Source organism: Telmatherina bonti (assembly GCF_933228915.1).
Source record: "Telmatherina bonti genome assembly, chromosome: 4".
NCBI classification, from domain to species: Eukaryota; Metazoa; Chordata; class Actinopteri; order Atheriniformes; family Telmatherinidae; genus Telmatherina; species Telmatherina bonti.
Window position 1 is genome coordinate 30,699,460 of NC_136622.1, and position 24,714 is coordinate 30,724,173.

General features: G+C 37.3%; 3 protein-coding genes across 4 annotated transcripts; 2 read left to right on the forward strand and 1 right to left on the reverse strand.

The window, feature by feature from the left end:
* Positions 1-3,475: 3,475 nt before the first annotated feature.
* LOC306754541 (monocarboxylate transporter 2-like) lies at positions 3,476-6,396 on the reverse strand (the record flags this gene model as incomplete). The annotated part of the gene is made up of 4 exons (XM_079238559.1): positions 6,171-6,396; positions 5,864-6,007; positions 3,805-4,656; positions 3,476-3,693 (listed from the first exon to the last, which is right to left on the reverse strand). The coding sequence occupies exons 1-4, from the start codon at positions 6,385-6,387 to the stop codon at positions 3,476-3,478; spliced, it is 1,431 nt and encodes a 476-aa protein (XP_079094685.1). The 5' UTR covers positions 6,388-6,396.
* Positions 6,397-12,434: 6,038 nt separating this feature from the next.
* On the forward strand, positions 12,435-15,965 carry LOC306755096 (uncharacterized protein). Its single transcript, XM_079239350.1, has 3 exons — positions 12,435-12,695; positions 14,923-15,111; positions 15,197-15,965. Exons 1-3 carry the CDS (start codon positions 12,561-12,563, stop codon positions 15,389-15,391), a joined length of 519 nt encoding a protein of 172 aa, XP_079095476.1. The 5' UTR covers positions 12,435-12,560; the 3' UTR covers positions 15,392-15,965.
* Positions 15,966-17,115: 1,150 nt separating this feature from the next.
* Positions 17,116-23,003, forward strand: LOC306755087 (calcium-independent phospholipase A2-gamma-like). 2 transcript variants are annotated; one of them, XM_079239336.1, is made up of 9 exons: positions 17,116-17,212; positions 19,022-20,500; positions 20,583-20,735; positions 20,821-20,978; positions 21,463-21,557; positions 21,639-21,810; positions 21,923-21,980; positions 22,048-22,257; positions 22,457-23,003. In XM_079239336.1, the coding sequence occupies exons 2-9, from the start codon at positions 19,106-19,108 to the stop codon at positions 22,913-22,915; spliced, it is 2,700 nt and encodes an 899-aa protein (XP_079095462.1). In that variant the 5' UTR covers positions 17,116-17,212; positions 19,022-19,105; the 3' UTR covers positions 22,916-23,003. The 2 variants fall into 2 exon arrangements, with proteins under 2 accessions (XP_079095462.1, XP_079095463.1); XM_079239337.1 differs by having other exon boundaries at positions 22,063-22,257.
* Positions 23,004-24,714: the final 1,711 nt, after the last annotated feature.

Below are 24,714 nucleotides of genomic sequence, written 5' to 3' on the forward strand. Positions count from 1 at the left end.
AGAACAGACTGCTTTCATCCGATGCAGGCTGCCCTCTGGGGATTTTGAAGGGTGAAGCAAAATCCAGACTCCCTCTGTTTTATCCTGCTTCCCATTCTGCCTGCTTGTGTTGGATAAAATCTCATTTTTTAAAATATTTTTGCGGAAAAACAGATTATTTTGCTCCACATAAATATCAAGGTGACCATGATCTGCTGTATGGAATTTACAGAAGCTGTTTGCAGAGATATTGATTTTGAATGTGGGGTTCTCAGTGCTTTGTTTTCCCCAAATGATCTCCGTACATCTTGTGTTCTACTATCAGGATGACAGGTACTCTAAGGACATGGTGTCTGCTGTCTGAGGAGGGGATGATTGAGTCCTAAAGGGCTCCTCTGTGATTGCTTTCCCCTTGTCTCTTAGAACATGTCAACATGTCCTGTGTGTTCATGCTAGCCACCCTGGCTATCATTGTTTATTTTCAGCCAGCGGTGTGTCATTAACAGCTCTTTTCACAGGGCTTCAGAAAGTCTCTAGTATTCATATTGGCCCCCTCTGAGAGTAAACGCTGTGTAGAAAGATTTGTTCTGTGGGCCACGAGTAAAGAAGATTAGCAGAGATTATGGAGAAACATGTTGAATTAACCAGACAGTATCACTTCCTTGCTGACAGACGTATGGTTAAAACTGAACTTGGGGTGTGGTTGCTTTAACCAGCAGTGGTTTTAACAGCATGTCTCTGTGTGGGGGCAGTCATCACTGGGATTAGAAAAAGAGCTGCCTGGATTCAATCTTCTTGCTCCCAATTAAGGTCAGATTTACTGACATCAGTCACAGTTCATCACAGTGATTATACTCAAGCTGTTCAGAGAGGAGATGATACAGAGCTTATGGGAACTGTTGCTAATTGGAGGTCCTCACTCTCCCATATTGCATCTACTCATAATCATATATAGTCCCCTGAGAGATACATACATAGATGTCACATCTACACAATCACAATGCCTGTGTAATAGTTTTTAAAAGGAAAGGCTTGGAATAATTATTTAAAGCGTCCTGTTTATGCTTTCAGAGGTGTTTTATTATCATTTGGCTTTGGAGTGCTCTGAGTCTGGCTTTAGTAAAGCTGATACAACTGTTCATCTGCATGTGTACCACATACAGTAAATGCCATGTACACAGTTGCAAGATGTTCCATAGTGTAGTGTCCAGTATTGTATGTCATTTTTCAGATGGATATTTGGGTGCTGGGTTAAATGTCTATAGTAAATAAACTGAATTTTTGAGACCGTGCACCTTCAGGTAGCACAAAAATCAATATTTCAAAAACTGGCCCTGAAATCTGATAATTTTTAAAGCAGATACAAGTTTAAATCTGATGTGAACAACATGTTTGTAAAAAGTTGGAAAAGGTTAAAGAACCACTTTGCTTCAACAATAAGCATTTGGTTACAGTGGCAATGCCAACTGGTAATGTTTTAAAAGCTAAATATTTACACATACACACACACACACACATACATACATTTATATATATATATATATATATATATATATATATATATATATATATATATATATATATATATATATATATATATATATATATATATATATATATATATTATATATTCCCTTTCCTAATGCAACAGATGTTTATAATGGGTAACTGGAGATAAGCCAGCATAGCGTCCAGACTCTTGAAGCAAACTACTGAAATATGTTCAGAATATGGATTTGCATCATCTTGATAGTAAGGCATTTTCCAGGGAAGATTTCTGATTTAATACATACACATATGCTATAAATACATATTTACATCTGGTAAATTTTACCTCATGGACAAAGATATTCTTCTTAAGTAAATAAATATTTACTCTATTATTTTGAATGTTTACATTAATTTGTAATATCAGTAATAAATTAGGACCTGTAAGCAAAAATCTTAACTTGCTGTGCAACACTGAATAAAAACAGCCCAAATGAATGAATGGGAACTTAAAAGCAAGCCACTTGTTCAGGGTAAAGTCAGTCCAAGCTTTGCATTGGTGCCAAATGAATTCAAACTGTGTAAGCTCTGAATCACATCATATTTATTTTTATTAAAAGTCAGAATCCAGAGAGAACACCAGTCCATGAGATTCATGAGACCTACGGTGTTATCTAAGGGCATGAATAAACGTATTGATTCACTCATATGAGCAACTGTCATCCATCTGAAAAGGAAGTCGATATGAACCTTGCAGGGACATGATGAGAATTGACCATTTAAACACAAATCTGTAATGATTGTTCGGTCTTCAAATGGTTCATATGTGATTATTGTATTGCGTGTGCTGGAGGGTTGGTGCAAAGAGGGTGTAATCATATAGTGTGCACATAGAAAAGCCTGTTTGGTATTAAGATCACAAATTGTATGTGCTGTCAGATCATTTCTCTGTGGTGTAGTGGAAAAGTTAGAATATTAGCTTTTTCATTGCCCACATAATAACAATTTACTATATGCATTGATTTCTCATTAAAGATGGACAAACCACTAAAATGCATTTTGAACTGACAGAATATCTGGAGGTCAAATTTGCAGCAACACTTAATCTGTAATATGCTCAATATTTTATATATATATTGTGTCATTTAGGTTGAATAAAGCATTTTTATGATTCAACCTTATATGCAAATGAAGACCTATTACTAAATGCACAGAGGGTTCTTCAGACCTATATAAAAGTTAACTTGAAAATCATTCCACATCTTCATACTGATTTTTTATCACTTTACTAAAGCAGAGTTGCAGTGAAACAACTTTTACAGATCCCCATGAAACTGAAAATGTATTTTACTGCAGACTAGATCACAAGGAATGAATAATTTCTTCATCTCTAATAGTGAGATTTTGAATTACGGGCAGAAGGAGGGGGTTGCAGGGGAGGAATTTAAACAAAAAAGGTTGCAGACTTTAAAACTGAAGTTTAATATTCTCAACTATCATTATTAAAAGGGATCACCACCTAGATAATTGTAAGAAGTGCTTTAAATACCTGAACCGCTAGTGTGGATGCCAGTCCTATAATTTGCTGTTTAATTGAGGATATTGTGTGTTGTTTCAAATTCTTTCATGGTAGGGTTTAATGCCATCTAGTGGTTAGAAGATTATTATAAGCAGTTGTGAGCAGGTTTTGTGTCGAATTACCTCATATCTGTCCCTTATGTTATTATTTTTCCTTAAGTAAGAGAGGGGTTTTATAAAAACATGGCAATAACTTCACTGAACTCTACACAAGAGTTTATAATCCATAATTGTCACATAATGTCAATAACATACATAAAACAACTCTTGACAAGATAATGAATGGAGAAATAAAGATACAGATCTAGAAGTCCAACAAGTTCGTTCAGTTCATTTAGTTTTTTTAAATCAATAAAACTGGTGACAGTAAGGAAAGCCTGCGCCTGCGTTTATTATTTACACCCAGTGATTAAAACCTTGATGTGAAAGTTTAGTCTGTGGCATTTGTTGTCTTAAAATCCTGTTCCATTTTAAGTTGTACTGCCTCTTCAGGAGTCCTCATCTCCCCTGCTGCACTCTGCCTGCATTCCTCCACTTTCTTGTAGTTGTAGTAATGCATTATGAAGAAAAACAAGCCAGGCAACAGCATAAATATTCCACACGCATAATACATGTATTTGTAGTCACCAAAAATATCAACCAGAGCTCCTGAAAGAGAAATACACACATTGTTGGCCATCATTTCATGGTGATGTTGATGTTATTTTATGCAGTACACACATAAACACTGTCAATTTTTACACTTAGATTTTGACAAACCTGCAATTGGGGGTCCAAGAAGCACTGGTCCACACTCAATGATGGTGACAAGTCCAACTGCGCTGGAGAAGCGATGAGCTCCAACTAGGTCCATCAGAACTTCAAAAAGCAATGCTGACAGCATCCCAAATGCCAGACCAAAGAAGACAGCATACACCACCAAACCCTCATATCCAGATGCCAGTGGGCACAGCAGGTGACATATGCCGTTGTATGAAACAGCAAAACTGAAGAAATATTGTATTCTTGGCCTAATCCATTTACTGTTGCCAATCAGGCCAGTTATTGGTCGGATAAACATGTCCACCAGAGCAAAAATAGAAAGCAAGAAAGCTGCTGAATATTCATCAGTCCCTTGATGTTTGGCATACGGTGCAAGAAAAACCACGGGCGCAAAAAAGCCAAAAAACATCACCACGTTTCCGCTAAGATAAATGAGAAAGCCCCTGTGTCTGAAAAGTGAGAGGTCTATGAATTTGGAACAGTAAGGTTGCTTTTTGCTCCCATCTTGAGCCTCTTCAGGAAGCGGGTGTGCTGACTCTGTGCTGGCGTCAGCAGCAGCAGCTTCCCCGTTGCACTGTGGAGCGTCAGTGTTGGGGTCAGGTTGGATGCATTTCTTAACTGGTCTCATCAGAGCAGCAGCTACACAACAGTTCAAAACAATGGATCCCAGGACGAGGAAACTTCCTCTCCAGCCAAAAGAATCAAAGAGGAACTGATTGAGAGGAGCCAGCGTGCACAGTAAAACTGGACTTCCTGTCATGGCGAGTCCATTTGCTATTGGCCTTTTGACCTGGAAGTAAGTGCCTATGATTGTCAGGGCTGGCTGAAGATTGAAGGCAAGACCAAAACCTGTTAAAACAGAAACATCACATACAGCACAATCAGATGTTTTGCCTTGTGTGAAACGCATTAGTTGCATTCCCTTCTTATCAAACTGACCAAAACACATCAGCTTAAGAACTCCCCTTCTCCAGCCCCTTATAGCATACAGAGTGTAGACATAAGATGACTTAGTTCTTTTTAGTCCACATCATTATGTAGGTCACAAATAACACAACACAGAGGTAGACTGTTGCGAGTGTTTCTCTTATAATCCCTTAACATCCCCATGATAATTGATGGGTGGCCATGCTGCCTAAAGGGCTTTGACCCTGCAGGGTATGTGCAACATCTGAAAGTGCCCAGCAGTGTCTGTTAGCAGGACATTAACAATAGATCCCTCAACTTCTGTAGGTTTTGAGGTGTGGGGCCTTAGGATTTGCTTTGGTTCTTTTAGATGCTATCAGATCCAATCAGACTGGTGTTCGGGTCATATGAACACCTGAGACTCTTTGTTCCTGAGCATTGTGTGTCAGAAATGGACACCTATTAAATTAATGGCAATTTAATGGCATTCGAGCAACAATATTGTGGAAATATATACACACGTTATATATGTATGTATATATATATATATATATATATATATATATATATATATATATATATATATATATATATATATATATATATATATATATGTATCTTTGACAACCGTATTATATAACAACAGGTTAGTGTGAGTTATGCATTTCTACAGGATTAAACATTCATTTTAAAGTGTTTGTTTATTCTCTGTCAGAAATCTGGTCAGTGGCTCTGTTATAAATATCCATGTGTAATTTTCTGTTTGTAGATCTGATTTACTTCAGTTTTGCAACCATATCTTTATAGTAACAGGAGTATTTTGTCCAGATGTTAGCAAATATTTACACACTACACTCTGTGACGAACAGTGACATTAGACAGGAAGATAAACAGAGTGAACGAACCGCCCATGGAAAAATAAAGAGAGAAAAAAGCACACAGCAGTGAAAGTTACGACACAACCACTGAATCCTCCAGTGTAAGCTCGTCATAACCAGGAAACATAAAGCAAACAATACATTAATGATAATAACAATAAAAGATATAAAGCTTTATTATAAAAAATAACTCTTGCACCTTATATACCAAAGTAACAGCTAAATGGATCGAGTAAAAACATATTCCAGTCAGACAAAATAAGAAATTTTACCTCCAATTACTCCAACACAGAAATACAGATGAATGATAGTAGTACCAAAAGAAGCAAGCACCATGGCAGCGCTCACCATGATGCCGCCAGCCATGACCACAGGTCTGCTGCCATAGCGGTTAACAAGAATACTGCTGACAGGACCTGCATGTGGGAAGGAAATATGTCATCACTCGAGGATAAAAAACAGTGATGATAAAACTGCTTTGCTCAGTCATAAAAGTTAGTCTGCTGTTTGGGAATGTAACAACTTTTATAACTGGTTTTGTTACATTTTTTGCAACAGTAGCCCACGGCTGCCACTGACCTCCTGCATACATAGAAGCCAGCATGACTGAGGACACCCAGGCAATCTCACTGTAGGAAACTGAAAAATATTCCTGAATCTCCTTGAAATAGATGGTGAGGGACTTGGGAAAGGCGTAAGAGAATCCTATGGAGATGAAAGCAGCAAAGACGACAGCCCAGCCCCAGCCTCCGTCTGGTGGCTTGTAGCCTAGATTGGTTCCTGCTGCAGGGGGCATGATCACTTCACCAGCGGAGAAGACACAACTTGCAAAGAAGTGAACAGAGAATAAACAAGTGCACATTTAAAAACAGAGAACACTGGCATTATTTATACCTTCATGCATACAGGACTCGCATATGACAAGAGCTCACCTCTGCACAGTCCTTGAAAGTGTATAGAAGAGTGTGTTAACCCAGCAGCTGTGTCAGACTTTGGCTGTGTCCCCTCAGAAACACCCAGCTGTGAGGTCTTTGATCTCATCACGTGTACCTCCATGAAAAATACAAGTGACCCTTCACAACAAAGCAGAAACTCTGTCCAGGGGGCGGCCATCTCACAAATTCCTTAGCTACAAAGAAAAATGTTTTTCTAACAGTTTTGCTGAGTTCTGTTGTGCTAAACATTCATTTATTTATGCCTGGATGAGGTTTAGACTAGCATACTTCAAATCTTTTATCACTACATATGGTTTAATGTTGTTTATGTGTTTACAAACTGCACAAGAATTCAACCGAGAAGCTGTAATTGTATTTAGTACCAGACATTTCGCATGCAGGACATGACAGAAATATTTGACTGGGTATCCCTTGCAAATACCTGCACATATATATAACACCACTGAACAGCTAAAAGTTCAATTCAGCTTTATTTGTATATTTCCAATTCACAGCAATGTCCTCTCAGGGCACTTTAGGGACACATCAGTTCCAGCCAGTCTATAGTCTATTTAAGCAATAAAAAAAAAAGATTGCATTAAATCTTGACTTTGATCCAATCCCTTATTCTGAGCTGCATAAGGCGACAGTGGGAAGGAAAAACTCCGGCAGAACCCGGTTTAGGAAGGGCAGTCATCTGCCTGGACTGGTCGGGTTGGAGAGGACAAGGAAGATAGACCAACATGCACTGCAACTTTTATCAAGGAAGACCTGCAGGAAAATTGAGACATATCTTGATTATGGCACTGCTGTCATATGTTTCTACAGATACGAAGCAGAGAGACGAAGAGGTGGTGCTCAGTGCATCATGGAACGTTCCTCAGCAATCTCAGATTTGACTGATGTGTGCCATATCAGGCTAATATCATAACTGTAGATTCAGTCAGCACACATTCAGTTTCTATGCTCCACATGTCTGGAACAAACTCTCAGAAAGCCTCAGATCAGCTGAAACATTCAGTTTATTTAAACCAGGTTAAAGACTCACCTGTTCTCGGCTGCATTACAGCAGATTTTATTCAAAGCTATATAAAGTTTATTCATAGTCCAAAATTGTTTCTTTTAAGCTGGAATTGATTATAATTTTAATAGTTTTTATCTAATATTTTTTTCTTTTTCCTTTCTTTCTTGATTTGATTTTGAATTATGCTTCTTATTTTCTAATGTTTTAATGCCTCCATAAAGCACTTTGAATCACCCTGCTGTTGAGTTGTGCTATATATTAAACTTGCCTTACCTTATTTCAGACCAGTTGCAAATGCTGTTTATTTTTGAAGCCACACTGTATTCCAGTAGCTGGTGATACTGCAACAAAATTGCTCCTGTTACATAAGCAAAGGTCCCCTGAAAGTAGTCCAGTGAAGTAGTTGGTCCACAAGAATTCTTTTATCCACAAGCACTTGTTTCAGGAGAAAACTGCAAGATTTTAAAGGGTTAAAAGTAACAAATGATGATTTTAATAAGCAATAACTAATAAATCAGGAAAAACCAGGCTTTTACTTGCAAATAAGGCAAATTGGCCAATTACATGTACAACGTTGGAAGGGAAAACAATGCAATAAACAAAGCCAAACAAACAAAACTGCTGCAAAATAATTACAGAAATTCAGCTCACAAAATATCATCATAGAAACTGACAAGCAGCAAATTCTCGCAGTCGTGAAAAAAATATTTCTGAATACATTTTGTTTGTTCCCCGTTGATTGTCTCATCATCCCCTCTTGAGATTTTTATAAAGTGTTACCAAGGGGCTTTCTGCGCATGTTTGAAGAAATTACAGTAGGCTAAATCTGAAACTAAAATAGGTCCTCCCACGGCATAACTTTCACATTTTATTAGCATTCAACAACCTCACACTGCTTGACTATCTGCCACACAGCTTGTCAAACTAGGCAAACAATAAATATCTTGTATTCATCCATATTTGATCTATTTTTTTTTCTTTTATAAAAAGCATGATATTAAAATTAAATGAGCCCTTCACAGTAAATAGTAATTCATCCAAAAATGCTAACAAAAGAAATACTCAAAAATTGTATCTGTAAAAATGGTCATGAACAACCAGGGTTTTTTGCATGTATGTGTGTGTTTGCGGGTGTGTGTGTGTATATGTGTGTGTCAGGAAGGGGAGGGGGGAATGTAGAGGACTGTATAGACAGTTGCTTGACAGGAAATGGTGTCAGAAAGAGGGGTTGACATATTGTAAAATGCCCCAGGCCAGAATTCAAACCTGAGCTGATTGTGTTGAGGAGCTATAGCCTCCATATATGAGGCAGCTGCTCAACCTCAAGAGCCAAACACACAAACATGTTTAAAATACTAATCCAGCATTTTTTTCCTGTGAGCTTTTGAGAAATTAGTCCTAAAAAAAAGTCCTCTGATATAGACAATCATATCCCTTGACATCACAGGTCAACGGAGTAATATGTATTTTTGAGAACACTATAGTTCTCTGATATATAGTGTAGTAATACAATATTTAGTATTATTTTATGAGAATATTGTTCTATACAATAAGTACTATGAGAATACAATTTAGTATTACTGTTAGTATACTGTTACAAACAATATTATTCTTTATATTATACACTGTATAAAGTGAAGTGGTTCTCGGTGACATCTGCCAAAAAAAAAAAAAAAAAAAGAGTAATGAGTAGCTGCATTGTCAACATGCTCACAGTTTAAGGAGATGTGCTAATTACTTTTCTAGCCTTTTGTTGCCCAAACTAGGAATCATCTTTGGTGAAACAATAAAATAAAATGAAATAAAATAAAATGGGATAAATTCATAAAAAATGTAAAAAAAAACAACAACAAAAAAAAACTGTATGTTATAACATATATATATATATATATATATATATATATATATATATATATATATATATATATATATATATATATATATATATATATATATATATATATATATATATATATATATATATAAATGTGTATGTGTATGAGACATATGTGTGTGTACTAAAATAATTTTTGCAATAAATCTTATGAAAAAAATGTATCATTAGTAATCTGTGTTGTCGCTACATGAACACACAAACTTCCTTCTCTCCCACACACACAAGCTCTTCATATCTGCTTAAACCTGTTAGTTCAGGTGCGCTGCTTTAATCTCCTCTAGAAGAAACGTGTGAGAAGCTGTTCGTCATCACATTATTCTCTTACACACCGTGTGCTTTCTATCTTCTCCAATAGAGAAAACATGGTGACTGCACTCTGTATTAATTGTGTGTATTGATACTGAAATACATTATTACTGCTAATACTCACTCTTTATGTTTTATCCTATAAGAGCCCAGCATCATGTATATGATACATATAGTTTCTGAGACATTTTACATCCTTTTATGGTAATGAAATGTGCTGAAAGTCCTATTGAACACAATCAGATTTTTGTCTTTTGCCTCTTTAAGGACACCAGAAAGCTGAAGATCACATTATAAGAATTTTGACATGCCACATGGTAATAAGTGATGAATGTCCTTAAATGTGATAAATGTCTTTAAGGGCTTGAGCCAAGTTTTACGCTTGAACATCAATATATAGGTTACTTGGGGTAAATATGTTTAAATTCAATTTATACCTTTGGTAGGAACTACTTTAGTCACTGCCATAATTTTATGTGATATAAGGCACGGTATAGTGGCCTGAACACTCGCTCAGTACTCAGTCACTCTGTATCAATCATGTGTGGGGCTGAACAGCAACAGCGCTGTATGATGAGTGGAGGAAGATATAGAGGTTTTGTAGCTACACCACAAATTCCCTTAAACATCTGAGAGTCATGAAATCATGATGAGGAAGAGGAGGAGAGGGACAGGCACTGCAAGGGTGAGACAGATGTCCCCTTTGGAGTCATTTGATGCTGCAGGCAGTTACTTCCAGGTACTGTTCAAGCATAAAGGGAGGAGATGGAGAGCTGGGTAGCACTAATGTTGAATTTTGGGAATGTGATTTTCATCTGTCTGCTGGGTTCAAGTTTTTGTTACATGTCTTAAAACATAGATATCCTGTTTTGTTATGAAAAGCAAAAAATATGAATAAGTGATAGGAAAATACTAGAAAGCTGAATGAATTAATCTTGGAGTGATGTGTGTCCCTGAAATCAGCTCGCAACAATTCAACAGGGCTAGATTTAATGAGTAAGGATTCTTGGAGAGCCTGAGTGGGATTAAAAATTCAGTCAAACAGCCATTGTGACGGTTTAAAAATAAAAATATGGCATTAAAATATTTAATTTTTCATTCAACCAGATTAGCTATTATAATGATATTTATGAATTAAACATGATAAAGTGCAACATAATGATTATTAAGCACCCACAGCCCGATCAGTGACCTCTGGTTAAGCATTACTGTTTACCCTACACACTCAAAAATAGAGGTACCAGTTTGTACCTAAAAAGGTACAAATGCTTGTCGCTGGGGGTGTACTCTTTTGAGAGACATTTCTGTACCCTTCAGTTCTGGTCTATTTTTGTACCTTATCAAGTTCAACCTCACCTTTTCAAGTTATGTTTTTAATGTTTTCCACAGGATTAGGCCTGGTCCATGCAATTTAGCAATATCATCTTATCTTTAATCTAGAAATAATCTTCAAAAACTCAAAATACTGACCAGACATATACTTAGTTTGCAGCATCTGACCTTCATTGTCTGGTGTAGTGAATGACTGTTAAGTAGTACTACTGTCATCACTCAACTCTGCTCTAGTTTGTAACATTACAGCCATTAACATTATATTTTTCAATGCTGCAGGTACCCTTATGGTCAAAATGGTACAAATTTGTACTTTATGTCACTTTGAACCCTTTTTCGTACTCTGAAGGTGTGCTTCTGGTCTCTTAAAGACCAGTATTGTACTTTTGAGAGAACATTTCTTTAAAATGTACCTACAGGTACAGAAATGTCCTTATCTTGTACCTCTATTTTTGAGAGTGTAGGGGTGTCAAACTCCAATCTTCAAGGGTCGGTATCCAGCAGGTCTTTGTGGTTTCCCCTCAACAAACACACCTGATTCAAATTAAATGGATCCAGCAGCTACTTGTCAACCTGTTTATTAACTTTGGTCAGGTGTGTTGGAGCAGGGGGACAACAAAAATCTGCCTGATACCGGCCCTCATGGACTGGAGTTTGACACCTGTGCCCTAGAACAACACAACTACGCAGATGCTCTATCTCACTGAGAGCAGGAAGGTGACCATGTCTCCCATAACTGTACCTTATTCCTACTGTCTTTACAACAATAAATCGCTGTTATCCTTGGCAAAAAGTACTGAAATGTTTTTGCTTTACAAGAATAAATTTGTTATCACCATATAATGCAACTTTCTAAGTTGCAGCAACATCTGCAAAATGTATCCCTTTCTAACATGATTATTTTTTTACAATAAACTATCACGTTGCCCTCCAAAGGCCTGGCGAGCTGTCCAGGGTGTGTCCTGCCTTTCGCCAAAAGACTGCTGGGATAGACTCCAGCTTCCCCGTGACCCTTAATCGGACTAAGCGGTTAGGATAAGGAATTAATGAACAAACTATCACGTTATTACATGATATGTTTTTACAACACTATTATATCATAACATGTCAGGTTTCACATTTTAATAACAACATCATAATCTTGTATGGTTGGTTACCAGTTGTGTTTTACTTGGGTGGCAGCTATCGGCTTCCGTACATCGATTCATTGGTCATGTTTGTATTAAACCCTCCAGTCCAGTAGGGGACGGTAATTTACTTTGATGTTGTTTCTACCGTAAAGCACAAGGAGGAAAGAGTGACTGACTTGTGTAACACAATCATGCTTTTCATAACATTACTAGATTTTATTTGTCTTCAAAGTCATTCAGCCATTTAGCGAGCTGTTAACAGCTACAGTATCACGTAGCTGTATTGATAGTTATTTAAGTAAATCGCTTGCAGGTACCGGATATATTTATTATTTTCCTTTTAAGATGTTTCCTAAACTGATGGGCATCTTGGCCACAGGTTTGGTCAGATTTCCCAGCCATGTAAATGCGAGGTTATTAACTCCTGTCCTCTGCAAACACCAACACCGGACCGCCAGCACAGAGTCTGCGGGTGTCAGGGTGAGCTTCCATTTTTTTTTTTTTTTTTTTTTTTTAATCATAATATTAACTATTTTATTTTACAAGCTATATGTGGTGAAAGTGAAACACCACACCAACACTTGAGTTTTCACGGACATCTAGTTTTTCACTTTAATCTACGATCCATTTGTGAATTATGACACTGTTTGCACAGTTCACATGCATAGAAACAAAGTTAGTTGGGTGCAGCGTATTGTGGTTCAGCCAAAATTGTTTGTTTTGTTTTTTGTTTGTTTGTTTTAATCTCGTCAAAGCATCAAGGATAACTTGTGCATAATTCAATTAAACTTATGAAGTTCAGTCTATAATTATACACTGTAATCAGGTTCAAGTTCAATAATAATGCAGGACTTATATTTTAAAAGTACACACTTTTGTTTTCAAGTACACACCTATGGGTGTGTTGTTTTGACCCAGATGTGATGCCAACATCTGCAAACATTAAAACTAAACTGATTTAGTCATAGTTGTTTTCACATAGGTTAACGCTGCCAATAACTACAAGCCTGTAAAAAAAATAAAATATATATTAATGAGTAAATATAACTTATTCTCATATTGCTCTTTACATTATTGCCTTTTTTATGCAATTTTGTGACATGTTCAATAATCACTGATAACGACATCCCTAGCTGTGTAGTTTTTGTGTCTTACTTCTGTACATGGCAGGAGTGTGAAGAGGTGTAAGAATGAGCGAGTTTGTCTTGTCTTGTTTTGTCTGTATGTTAAATATTGTTTTGCGTATAATTTGTGTAATTTGTTTATTATAATGTATTGTTTTATGTTTTTGGACCCCCTCGAAAACGAGATGGTACATCTCAAGGGGTGTTCCATAAAATAAACTTCAAACCTTTTTAAAATTATATTGTCAGTAATTGTGACACACTTTATCACTATTTAGTATTGCAATTACATCATCATCACATGAACAGTAATTAGCAATAATGGCTGTTGCAGTAAAGATTGTAACATTTCTGAATATTAAACTCATTCATTAAACATGTGACCTCGCACATTAAAAACTTTGTGTTTCCACACTTGGGTAAAGTTGTGAACTGGATTGAGAGTAGGTCTCCACCAATGTCCACGCATTAGGCAGGGAAAGAACGAATGCAAACACATGGTTTTCACATGATACGAGGAAGAAAATAACAGGATAGACAGTCAATAGAGCTTTACACATATTGTTATTTAAATTTTAATTTTATGTATATAATGGAAATATTAATGTTGGGACTGGCAGTGACTCAGGTGGTGGAACTGGTTGTCCTGCCTCCAACGCTGCAGCCTGAGTGGGACACAGGTTTTCTCTGAGGGCCGGTCCCAAGCCCGTATAAATGCAGCGGGTTGCTGCAAAAAGCATGTGCCAAAGTCCGTAGTTAGTTGGAAGCTGATGATTCGCTGTAGCGACCCCTTCAGTGGGAAAAAGCTGAAATGGAACAACAAGGAAATATTATTGTTAGTTGAGAATGCATCCAAAGAGGAAGTGGACTGATATAACAGATCATTTGACTGTTCAGTGGAATTAAGATTAAATGAGCTCATGTTTCTTCTATTCATTTTCTGTGTTGGTGAGCTACGTTCCATGTGGTTATGTGTGTGTGGTGGAACAGTTCCATATAATTTGCAAACATCTTCAAAATATTCATTCATTTCATCATTCATTCATTAGTCCAGTGATTGTGATTCAGAAGGATTGTTTTAGTAGTTTTCTTTTTTTTTAACTTTTATTTTTTATAGTGAACATAGTTACATCATACATTATAACCATGCCCCATTAGTTACGTAACAAAATGAAACATAAATATCAGGGGTATGAAAAATCTGATATTAAAGCAAGAAAAAAGTACAACATCAACACATATAATCAAAACAACCAAACACACGCATACACACACCAACAAACATTAAAAAAAAAAAAAAGAAAGGAAAAAAATTATATTAGTAGTTTTCTTTCAGGTAAAGTATTTCATTAACGGTGATGAAATGACAGTAATTTCCACATGTAAAATGAGGTTTTTTCTTCATCAGTAATTTCTTGACAGGATGCAGTTTGTGCAGAAACGTATCTTGAGACCTTTTCATCCTCTTCCCACTGAAAGACCTCTTATCCCACTTGAGTTAATTTTGCACCTGTGCCCTTAAATGACTAAAAAATCCTAAATTGCAAATTGCTTTTTCTAATCTGTTCTCTGCTCTGCTCTAGGTGCTGTATGATGGGCTTTGTCCCATATGTGTGACAGAAATACGCTTCCTCCAGTTCCTGCAGAGAAACCGGCCCGGTGTGGTACATTTTATCGACATCGCCAAGCCATGCTACGACGCTGCAAAATACAAGGATGTGACTTACGAGACGGCCATGGAGGAAATGCATGTGATTGATGAGAAGGACGAGGTAAGCCCACTTCCCACAAGCCTTTTTGGAATGAATGTAATACTGTGAATACTAAATTACATGACTTTATGCTTGGTATCTGCAGGTTCACCGTGGGGTTCCAGCATTTGCGGTCATGTATGGTGCAGTCGGTCTCGGCTGGTTGGGTCGTTTTATGATGTGGTCACCTGTGCGGCCATTCATGGACAAATCATACGCCATCTTTGCCAAGAACCGGTTAAAGTGGACAGGACGTGGGGATGAATGCACAACAGGACGCTGTGAAAAGAAGATTAATTAAGCAGAAATGCACAACTTTGTTAATAAGTAAATCAAAAAGGACTTTAAAAATAATACATAGTTGATCCTGTTTAACCAACACCTTATAATAATGATCTAATATATTTAAATTTTATTAAATGAATGACCTCTTCAATATACAAATATTGCTGTTCTTCATTTTGTTTGTGGTTTAATAGAAAATAAGTGGTAGAACACACCAGCACATGGATTAAAATGGCATTTATAAGACATGGCAGCAACTTGCAAGATAAAAAGGCAAGCTGATATAAAAACTTTTGTATCTGATGAAGGTGTTCTCTTCACATTTGTTATCTAAAAGAATATACCAGAATGTACAGACGACTGTGATGGTAAAAAGCTATTTTCTCCAGATTTTTGGATCAGTAATTCTGCCAGTTATTTTGATCGTCTGCTCAGCCTGATGAGTCCTTGATCAAAATGGCTGGGAGCTGACAAGAGATCAGACAAAAGTAACTGTAAATGCAGAAAAAGATGGCGGTTCAGACAAAGAACCTGACTTTGAGAGACAGAGAGGAAACACGCACTGCATTAAGGGCTGTTTGGCAAATATACTGCGCAGAGATAAGACAGAAAAAAACTGAAGCAAAATGCAGTCAATTTCCTGTCACGCTGCATCTCAGATTGAGGTTCTTTCAAAAGGCAAAAAAAAAACTAAATTGTCAGCGAGCTGCCACTAGATGTCATCATAAGTCTAAAATAATAGCAGCTGTAGGAGAGGAATTGCTTCTTAGCAGCTGTGGGAAATGTCAGCCGTGATTGATCAGATCACTAACATTGATTTGTTTTAGGGATTTTTTTTCTCATTGGCACATAATAAACAAACAGAAATAACTCCACAGATTCTTTTTTGTGCTTTAGAAAGCGTCCTTGCCCAGTGATTTACATGATGCTTTGAAGATTACACTTTGGCAGAAACAAAATGTCTCGATTTTCATACAAACGTCTCCTCTTATGAGACATCAACAATGCACTGCAGAGCTCAGCGTGCTGGTCGCAGACGACAGGAGTTATTGCTATATGATGGTGTTTTCTGCTGTACAAAACACAGAACAATCATTTCTGTTGTACTTTTAAGTGTTGCAGCAATATTTTATTACTATTGTTTCCTTTTTAATTGCAACTGATTAAATACTGAGTTGAACTATAAACCCTCTTCACTGTATTTAAATCAAGTATTGTCTTGTTTCCGTTTCTTTGCCCTGTATAGACGATGTCTTAACAAAGTCAATAGTTAATTAAAGTTTAATGTCTTTATTTTCTGTTCTTCAGAAAGTCTGATCATGGTTATGGTAAAAATATGAGTTAAACTTCAATGCATAGTAAACTTTACCACCATAGACTCGTACTTCTCCCGTATCACGTGCACTTTACAACTGGGATTCCAAGAATTTAAGTTCTGGTGATCAGTCAGTTTGCAGGTGTTTATGTGTGTGTGTGTGAAATACCGCCCAACATCAGTTCATATCAGACACCTCACCAAATTTAGACCTGAGCTTGCCAGCAGTGACGACACATGACCTTAAGACTGTGTGGTCTTTCTGACTATTGGTCAAGCTGGTAACCCCCCCCCCCCAACAAACACATACTCTCACACACACACACACACACACACACACCCTCCTCCACATGCATTCCCACCTCCAGCCTTGATCAACCAATGTGACTAAAGCTCTGCATGTGTCTCACATAAACATTGGAAATAGAAGCTCTGACAGTCAGACGTGTTGCTTCACATTTCAGAGAATCAGAAATTTGCTGGAAGAGGACTGAGGAGGACAGAAGAGCAGAAGTGTTGTCGGTAAATCCTTTGTATATGCTTTCATCATTTTCTGACAAGGTTACAACACTTTAAGCTACTTCGGTTTATTGCATTAACCCACAAACTGGAAAACATGTATAGATAATGTTTACTGCAAAGCAAACCTGCCTGTTTATATCTGTGTGAAGGACATGAAAATAACCAAGGTCAAGATTGTTTATGTTCCCACACTGCTTGCACATAAACTATTTAACTATAATAATGATTATAATAATTTAGTAAAATATAATAAAATAGCATGATCCATTAATTATTTAATTATTAGCATTATTCATCATCATCAAGCGTGAATTATTACATGTTAGAAAAATGTGACTGAACAGTATAATTGTTTATCTGATTATAACACTATAATAATTATAATAATATAATACTTACATCCACATCAGTGTGTTTTTGGATTGACGTTTTGAGGTAACATTCCCATCATGCATTTCTAGAACACAGGCTGCTGTGGAACATGATGTGTGTACACACACTGATCAGTTGACTAAAAGCATGCAGCAGTTTGTTTATAGCAGTGACAGTGTGTCCCTGCTCTGAATAGATATGTTGCAGAGATAGTGATGCACTCAACTGTGTTTGGTTCATATAGATTTATGCTGATATTCTGTGAGTGTGATTTTTATAGGAAATGATAATCATTTGCAGCTGCACACTGGTTAAGGAATGCACGTCCAGCTGTCATTAGTGATTCTGGCTTTTTAACATCAATAAGCGTCATCTGTTGATTTGGTAATACTTTACAATGATAGTACAAATTATATACTTTAGTAATGTGTAACTCATGATGAACTTATGTATTTATTAATGAAGACTTTATTATGAATTCCTGTTGTCATCATGAACTAATGATGATCTCAACATTGATTCATGTGTTTACTTGATCTTTAATTGATAATCAATTACTTCACTGTAATAATTCACTGTTAATTCTTCAATATGATGACATATTTGCCAGTTTAAATAGAAACATTTAATTCCCTGCTACTGATTTTCTTTTCATTTTTTTGTTTTGCAAGACACACTCAAAGAAGTTCATTTGGGTGAACATGGATGGAAAAGCAATTTGAGTGACTGTTAATTTCGGGTTTATTGTAGGTTTTTTTGTTTTGTTGTTACTTTATGTAAAGCATTTCTTTAATATACCAGTGTCTTATCTTTAATAAATGTACTGCATTGATACAGTGATATTAAAACCCTAATAATCACTCCAAGTGCTTTTACATATCCATGTTCACCCAAGTAAACTTCTTTGAGTGTGTCTTGCTTTAAATAAAAATTTAAAAAAAAAAAGTGGCAGGGAATTAAATCATATATTTGTATCTAAACTGGCAAATTTGTTGACATATTAATGAATTAACAGTGAACGAATGTTCATCAATTGATAATCAATTAGGGGTCAAGTAATCACAAGAATCAACATTGAGATCATCATTAGTTTATGATGAGCAACAGGAATTCATGATAAAGTCTTCATGAATTAATGCATTAGTTCATCATGAGTTACATGTTACTTAAGTATCAGATTTGTACCATTATTGCAAAGTGTTACTGTTGATTTGTTCATTTGATTCATTGATGAATGCACTCAGATTGCTCAGGTTTAACTTTATGTCTACATAGAGTTATTCTATATAGGAAAAACATTCATTTTCAGTGTTTTATTTTAATTAGATTAGCAACCTAACATGAACTAAAGATTTACATTATAGTCGTGCATCTCAAATAGACCAGCACTGACCAGTAGACCATGCTTTTATGGATTCATTTTGTGGATTCTCCTAGGTTCCTGTTTTAAATGCAGCTGGGGCTGAGCTTAAAGCAATCAGAGAGACGTCTGGGCTGCATCTAGGTGCTGTTCATCACATTATGTCAAACATGGGTCGCTACCCCAGCACCACCATATGTTCAACCATGGCGAAAAAGACATTTAAATCATACTGCAGAATCAGATACACAATGAGCCCTCTCAGAAGAGGCCATTCTGTGGCCAGAGTGCCGCTCTGCCTGGACTCGTGCAAGCATTCACAGCTGCCCTCTCCTCAGCTTTTGAGACTTTCAGGCGCTTTAAAGCACAGTAATACTAGCTTTTCCCCTTCCTTTTTCATAACAGACTTTACCAAAGAAGTGAAACACATCCACACTGTGCGTTTTTATTCGTCCTCCAACAGGGATGCTTTCAAAGCCGATGCTCCAGTTGGGGTTTTTGATGAGGCTCTGAGCAGTTTTCATATGAGTTCACTGGGAGGGCGTCTCGGCCAGTCATTTCATCGACTGTCCAGACACATTAACATTTACTTTAAGAAGAAGGATTTTAATGCACTCACAGAAAACGCCAGTTTTATTGTCACGGCTCCACAGTATCTAGGTCGATCGCCGAAGCGTAGGCTTAGTCAGCGGTCATTCACAGAGCAAAATATGTCTGAGAGCAAAAGCATAGCACAGTCCTTGAAAAGCAAAGAAAAGCAGGAAAAGTCAGATAGAAGACCGTCTGCCCAGGAAACATCAGGGCTTCAGCTCTTCCACATCAGTTCTTTGACAACTAGATTTGGGGAGGGTTACAGTTACGTCGCTAATCACATCAACTCCGTGTTCTCTCAGGGTCACGCAAAAGTTCAAAAGCAGGAAAAAGCTAAAATCCTGGCTTCTCCCAATGTATCAAACAGGAAGCAGAAGAGGAGAAAAGTGCAGAAAACTGCTGAGCTGTCTGAAGTCAGATTGAATGCTGAACAGACAGACATGAAACCTGCCAATATCTCTAACAGCTGGGAAGAGGGATACCTTCATTTTGCAAGACATGTCAATAAATATTTCCGTGCCAAAGTTTCAGATGGAGCTAAGAATCAGAATGAAATACAGCATGTAGAGAAGAACAGTGATGAGAAAAACTCCTCTACACAACCTACTTCACAAACAAACAGGACAAGATCTCAGGAAAAGCAAGAAGGCCGGATCAACGCTGAAACTGGAGGCCTTTTCCACAGCAGCCCAAATACAACTAACTTTGGGGAGAACTACTTCCAGACATCCAGTCACATAAACCAGTATTTCAAAAATGTTGACATAGATGGAGATGTCCTGACAGAACTGGATCCCAGATCCCTCAAAACTCCAGAGAGAACAAAGACACCATCTTTCATGGACTGCCTTCACAATCCCACAAGTGCCATTCCTGATCTACTGGGGGGGTTTCTAAAACTGGGCCCCAAGTCGGAGACTACAAAACCCATAACTGTGACACCGCAGGCTATATTTAGTAAAAAGGTGAGCTGAGGTTACAGGTTTAAGAAAAGTAGAATCTGATAGTTGTAAATAGCAGGTAAATTTTCTGTCTGTATATTTTCAGCTTGTCTTGAGTCGCAGGCAGGCAGAGGAGACAACTCGCGGGCTGATTAACAGCCTGGGACTGGCTTCTTCTCTTGAAGCTCTGACTGCCTGCATAGAGGCAATGAACGAACACATCATATGCTACCCATCATGCAAGGCTTTAATGTGGCAGGTATGTTGGAACTATTCTTTTTTACTGTTGTTGTTTACAAATGTTTTAAAGCATCTTTCACTTTTCAAGGATGTTTCTGTTCCAGGAGAAAGCTGCAGTCACATTGTTGAGACAGCGACGTGCCTACAGACACGACCAGAGACTTCAGGCTGCCTTGAGAGAAGCTTTGGCTCTGATCGGATACATGGATCCTGTCAAAGGTCGAGGCATCAGAGTGCTCTCAATAGATGGTGGTGGCACCAGGTATTAACGGTGCTTAAAAAACACACAAAATGTATGAAAAATTAAACTCTTTTGGAATGTAAAACGTGTGCCTGATTTTGATCAGTGGAAAATACAATAGAAGAAGAAATTTTTTGTGTTAATTTTCTTTTTTAAGCATATAAACTGACTTCTACTGCTGTTAATAAACATTCATTATCCTTAAACTTGAGCTAACCAATCTTTTTAAGAATTAAATAAATGTTATGGTACAAAATGCTGGGAATTAGTCCAATATTGAGGCACTAGCAACTATGAAATATATACTGGTATATACTGTAAATATTTGTTTTACAGACATTTTCCTCCAGAACACAATAACTTAAGATAATGAATTATCTCCACTCTGCTTGCAGCAAAACCAAGCGTAGCTGTTATTCAATAGTCAGCTTATTTTGTCATTGTTGTCTGTTGTTTTTAATCAGTCTCCCTCCTAATCGATATTTACTATGCTTTCATTGTCCAGAGGTGTGGTTCCTCTGCAGGTGTTAAAGCTGCTGGAAGAGGAGACTGGCAGAAAGACTCATCAGCTGTTTGATTACATATGTGGAGTGAGCACAGGTGAGAAATAACAGATGTTTTTGTCTTAGTGCTTTTTAATTTAGACTATATGTTCCTGTGTTTACTGTCTTGGTTTACTAGGAGCTGTTCTTGCCTTCATGCTGGGTCTGGCCCGCTTTTCTTTGGAGGAGTGTGCTGACATGTATAGACGATTTGGCTCTGAAGTTTTCCGACAGAACCCTCTGGTTGGCACTGTGAAGATGGGCTGGAGTCATTCTTACTATAACACTGAAACCTGGGAGAAAATACTACAGTATGCACAACCTGATGACAACTCTGTTTATGTGTTGGAGTGAAAATAACTAATGTACCGTGTTGAGGATGCTAAAATCTGCTCTGAATGTGTTGCTGTTCATCCTATCCAGAGAGAAGATGGGTAGTAGAGTACTGATTAAAACAGCCAGAGACAAGTTGAGTCCGAAGGTAAGAACACTACATTTATGTTTTTTTTTTATCACCATCAAAGCTATGGGTTTATAGCGAGGATCAGCTGGTATCTCTGCAGGTGTCAGCCGTCAGTGCAGTGGTTAACTGGGGCACCAGTCCGAAGGCTTTTGTCTTCCGTAACTATAACCACAAACCAGGGTCTCTCAGTCGCTATGCTGGAGGTTCCGGTTACCAGATGTGGCAGGCAGTGCGGGCATCATCAGCTGCCCCTGGATACTTCCAGGAGTTTCCCCTACAAAGTGACATTCATCAGGTAGGAAATTACTTTTAAGGTTTTCAATAGAATAATAGAGATGACAACACCGCTGGCAACATTTGACCCTAATGACTGAAACATCTGAAGAGGCCGAGGAAGTTTTTTGTTTATTTGGGTTTTGGGGGAAACATAAGAAACATTTTTTTAATGTTTCTAATGTGTATCAAAATACTTTCCCTCCATTGTATCACTGCAGGATGGAGGACTTATTCTGAACAATCCCTGTGCCTTAGCTGTCCATGAAAGCCGTTTGTTGTGGCCCAACCAGCCCTTCCAATGCGTGCTGTCCCTTGGCACAGGTCGCTATGACCACGCTAAAAGAGGACCCGCCACTTCCACGAGCCTGAGAGCCAAAATCAGCAATCTGATATGCAGTGCCACAGACACTGAAGGGGTCCATACCCTCTTAGATGAACTGCTGGCTCCAGATGTTTACTTCCGCTTCAACCCCATGCTGAGTGCAGAGGTGTCCCTGGATGAGAACAGACCAGGAGCCCTGGACCAGCTGCAGAAAGACACCCAGACATACTTGGAGAGAAACCGTCTCAAACTGGCCAGGCTCTGTTTGGTGCTCGGGGCAGAGCGCTCATCTGTTGGCAAAGCTAAGGACTGGATGAGTGAACGGGCCTGGGAGATGAAGCAGAGATTGATGTAAGTGGGTGAGGAGGAGTACATTTGCACATGGGTTACATAACCTAATACACATAAGATGTACTTTATTGATCCCAACTGAAGAATAGATACATACATACATATATATATATATATATATATATATATATATATATATATATATATATATATATATATATATATACATATATATATATATATATATATATATATATATATATATATATATATATATATATATATATATATATATATATATATATATACATATATATGCAAATTTATCATTTTGTGATAAGCACTTAGATGCACTTTATCTGAAATGCTTTATTTATCTTTAACCTGTTGCAACATGTTGTCCATCATAACTGAATTGTTGTGAATTAGTCTTGTACCGGGAATCTTATTTTATCTATAAATGTTATAAATAAATTAATACTGACGGTGAATCTAAGTTGTCTTTTTTTCTTATTTGACCCTTGAAGGTTCTGGTCTACCATGTGGTAATTTTGTTATAACTTTAGTTCATTTCTTTTTAAAAAATTGTGGAAATAAATCTGTCTGTCTCTAACAACTGGTTTGTGTACGTAAAACCTAAATTAAGTGTTCATGATAACTGCCTTACATTCAAGCATTTCACTGTTGGTATATTATTATTAACTTAAATGTCAAACATTTACTAAAAATAATTTATTGTGATTTTTCTTGTCCAAAACAAGTTGAAAAATGCAAGAAACAATTTTCTCTGATCTCTTTTTTCATGTGAACAATAAAGGGTTAAAATTCAAATCCCCTGATTTCTGTACTTTTCAGCTCTAATTAATAAATCAGCGGATCTTTTAAGTCATTTATGCCACTTGAATGTGATGGGTTAAATCCCCCTCCCCCATGTGTCTGGAAGCTGTGTCCTCCCTGTCCACAACAGACTGACTTTGTTCTGGACAAAAGCACTTTTGTGTGTGAGGGAGTGTATTGGTGCCAGCCGGAGTGAAGATACAAGGTTAGTGACACATCCCCTGCCTGTCAAAATCTGAAACAGCTCACACGATGAAGTCTTAAATATATATTTAAAAATAAAAGAAAAAAGAAAAAAACCTCAGGTGATTAATAGAACCTCACCAGATGACACCTACACGTTATCTACCAACAAGCCACTGACACAACAGTGCTGCTTAAACTAACACATCCATCACAGTGGAGATGACGTTATACGTATGTGTGGATTTCACAATGGATTTATTATGACCGTGTCTCAGGCCCTGCTTCCCCGGCGTCTGACCGAGGCCAGGGACAGCCATCCTAATGGGCCACATGTGCCACAGTTATCTCGCTCTGTCACCTGTTTCAACATGATGGTGTGAAAGATAAGACTGTGGAGAGGCTGCTGTGACGATAGATGGTAAAAAAAAAAAAAGTAGGCATAAGATTTAAGTGCAAGGACCAAGGAGCAGAAAAGGTAGGAACAGTTAAAAACTGTAAATTTCTTTTGATTTCATACATCTGCATAAAAAGTACATGATATGAAAAAATGTTAAATTTTCATGGCAGTGTGTATGAATGAATATGCTCTTCCTGCAGCTTGGATACAAGACAGACATCAGCAGAAGACCAGGTTGTAATGATGTCATAGTCTGAGAAGTGGGGCGGGTCCACACTGGCATCAGCAGATTTTTATGACAGCAAGCGTCCTCTCACGTTGGATGACTGATGTAATATTCAACACATTCAGTGAAAACAACGTAATAGTGGGAGCTGGATTTGACTCAGTACAAACTAATAAAATAATATAGGCTTTTATTAAAATGTTTTTAAATTCAGAGT

Excerpts from the sequence above, each read along its gene's own strand:
- LOC306755096 (XM_079239350.1), top strand. The coding sequence starts at position 12,561 with ATGTTTCCTAAACTGATGGGCATCTTGGCCACAGGTTTGGTCAGATTT. Across the intron at positions 12,696-14,922 it reads CAGAGTCTGCGGGTGTCAGG|GTGCTGTATGATGGGCTTTG; the intron begins GTGAGCTTCCAT and ends GCTCTGCTCTAG. Across the intron at positions 15,112-15,196 it reads TGATTGATGAGAAGGACGAG|GTTCACCGTGGGGTTCCAGC; the intron begins GTAAGCCCACTT and ends TGGTATCTGCAG.
- LOC306755087 (XM_079239336.1), top strand. The coding sequence starts at position 19,106 with ATGTCAAACATGGGTCGCTACCCCAGCACCACCATATGTTCAACCATG. Across the intron at positions 20,736-20,820 it reads GCAAGGCTTTAATGTGGCAG|GAGAAAGCTGCAGTCACATT; the intron begins GTATGTTGGAAC and ends TTTCTGTTCCAG. Across the intron at positions 22,258-22,456 it reads TACAAAGTGACATTCATCAG|GATGGAGGACTTATTCTGAA; the intron begins GTAGGAAATTAC and ends GTATCACTGCAG.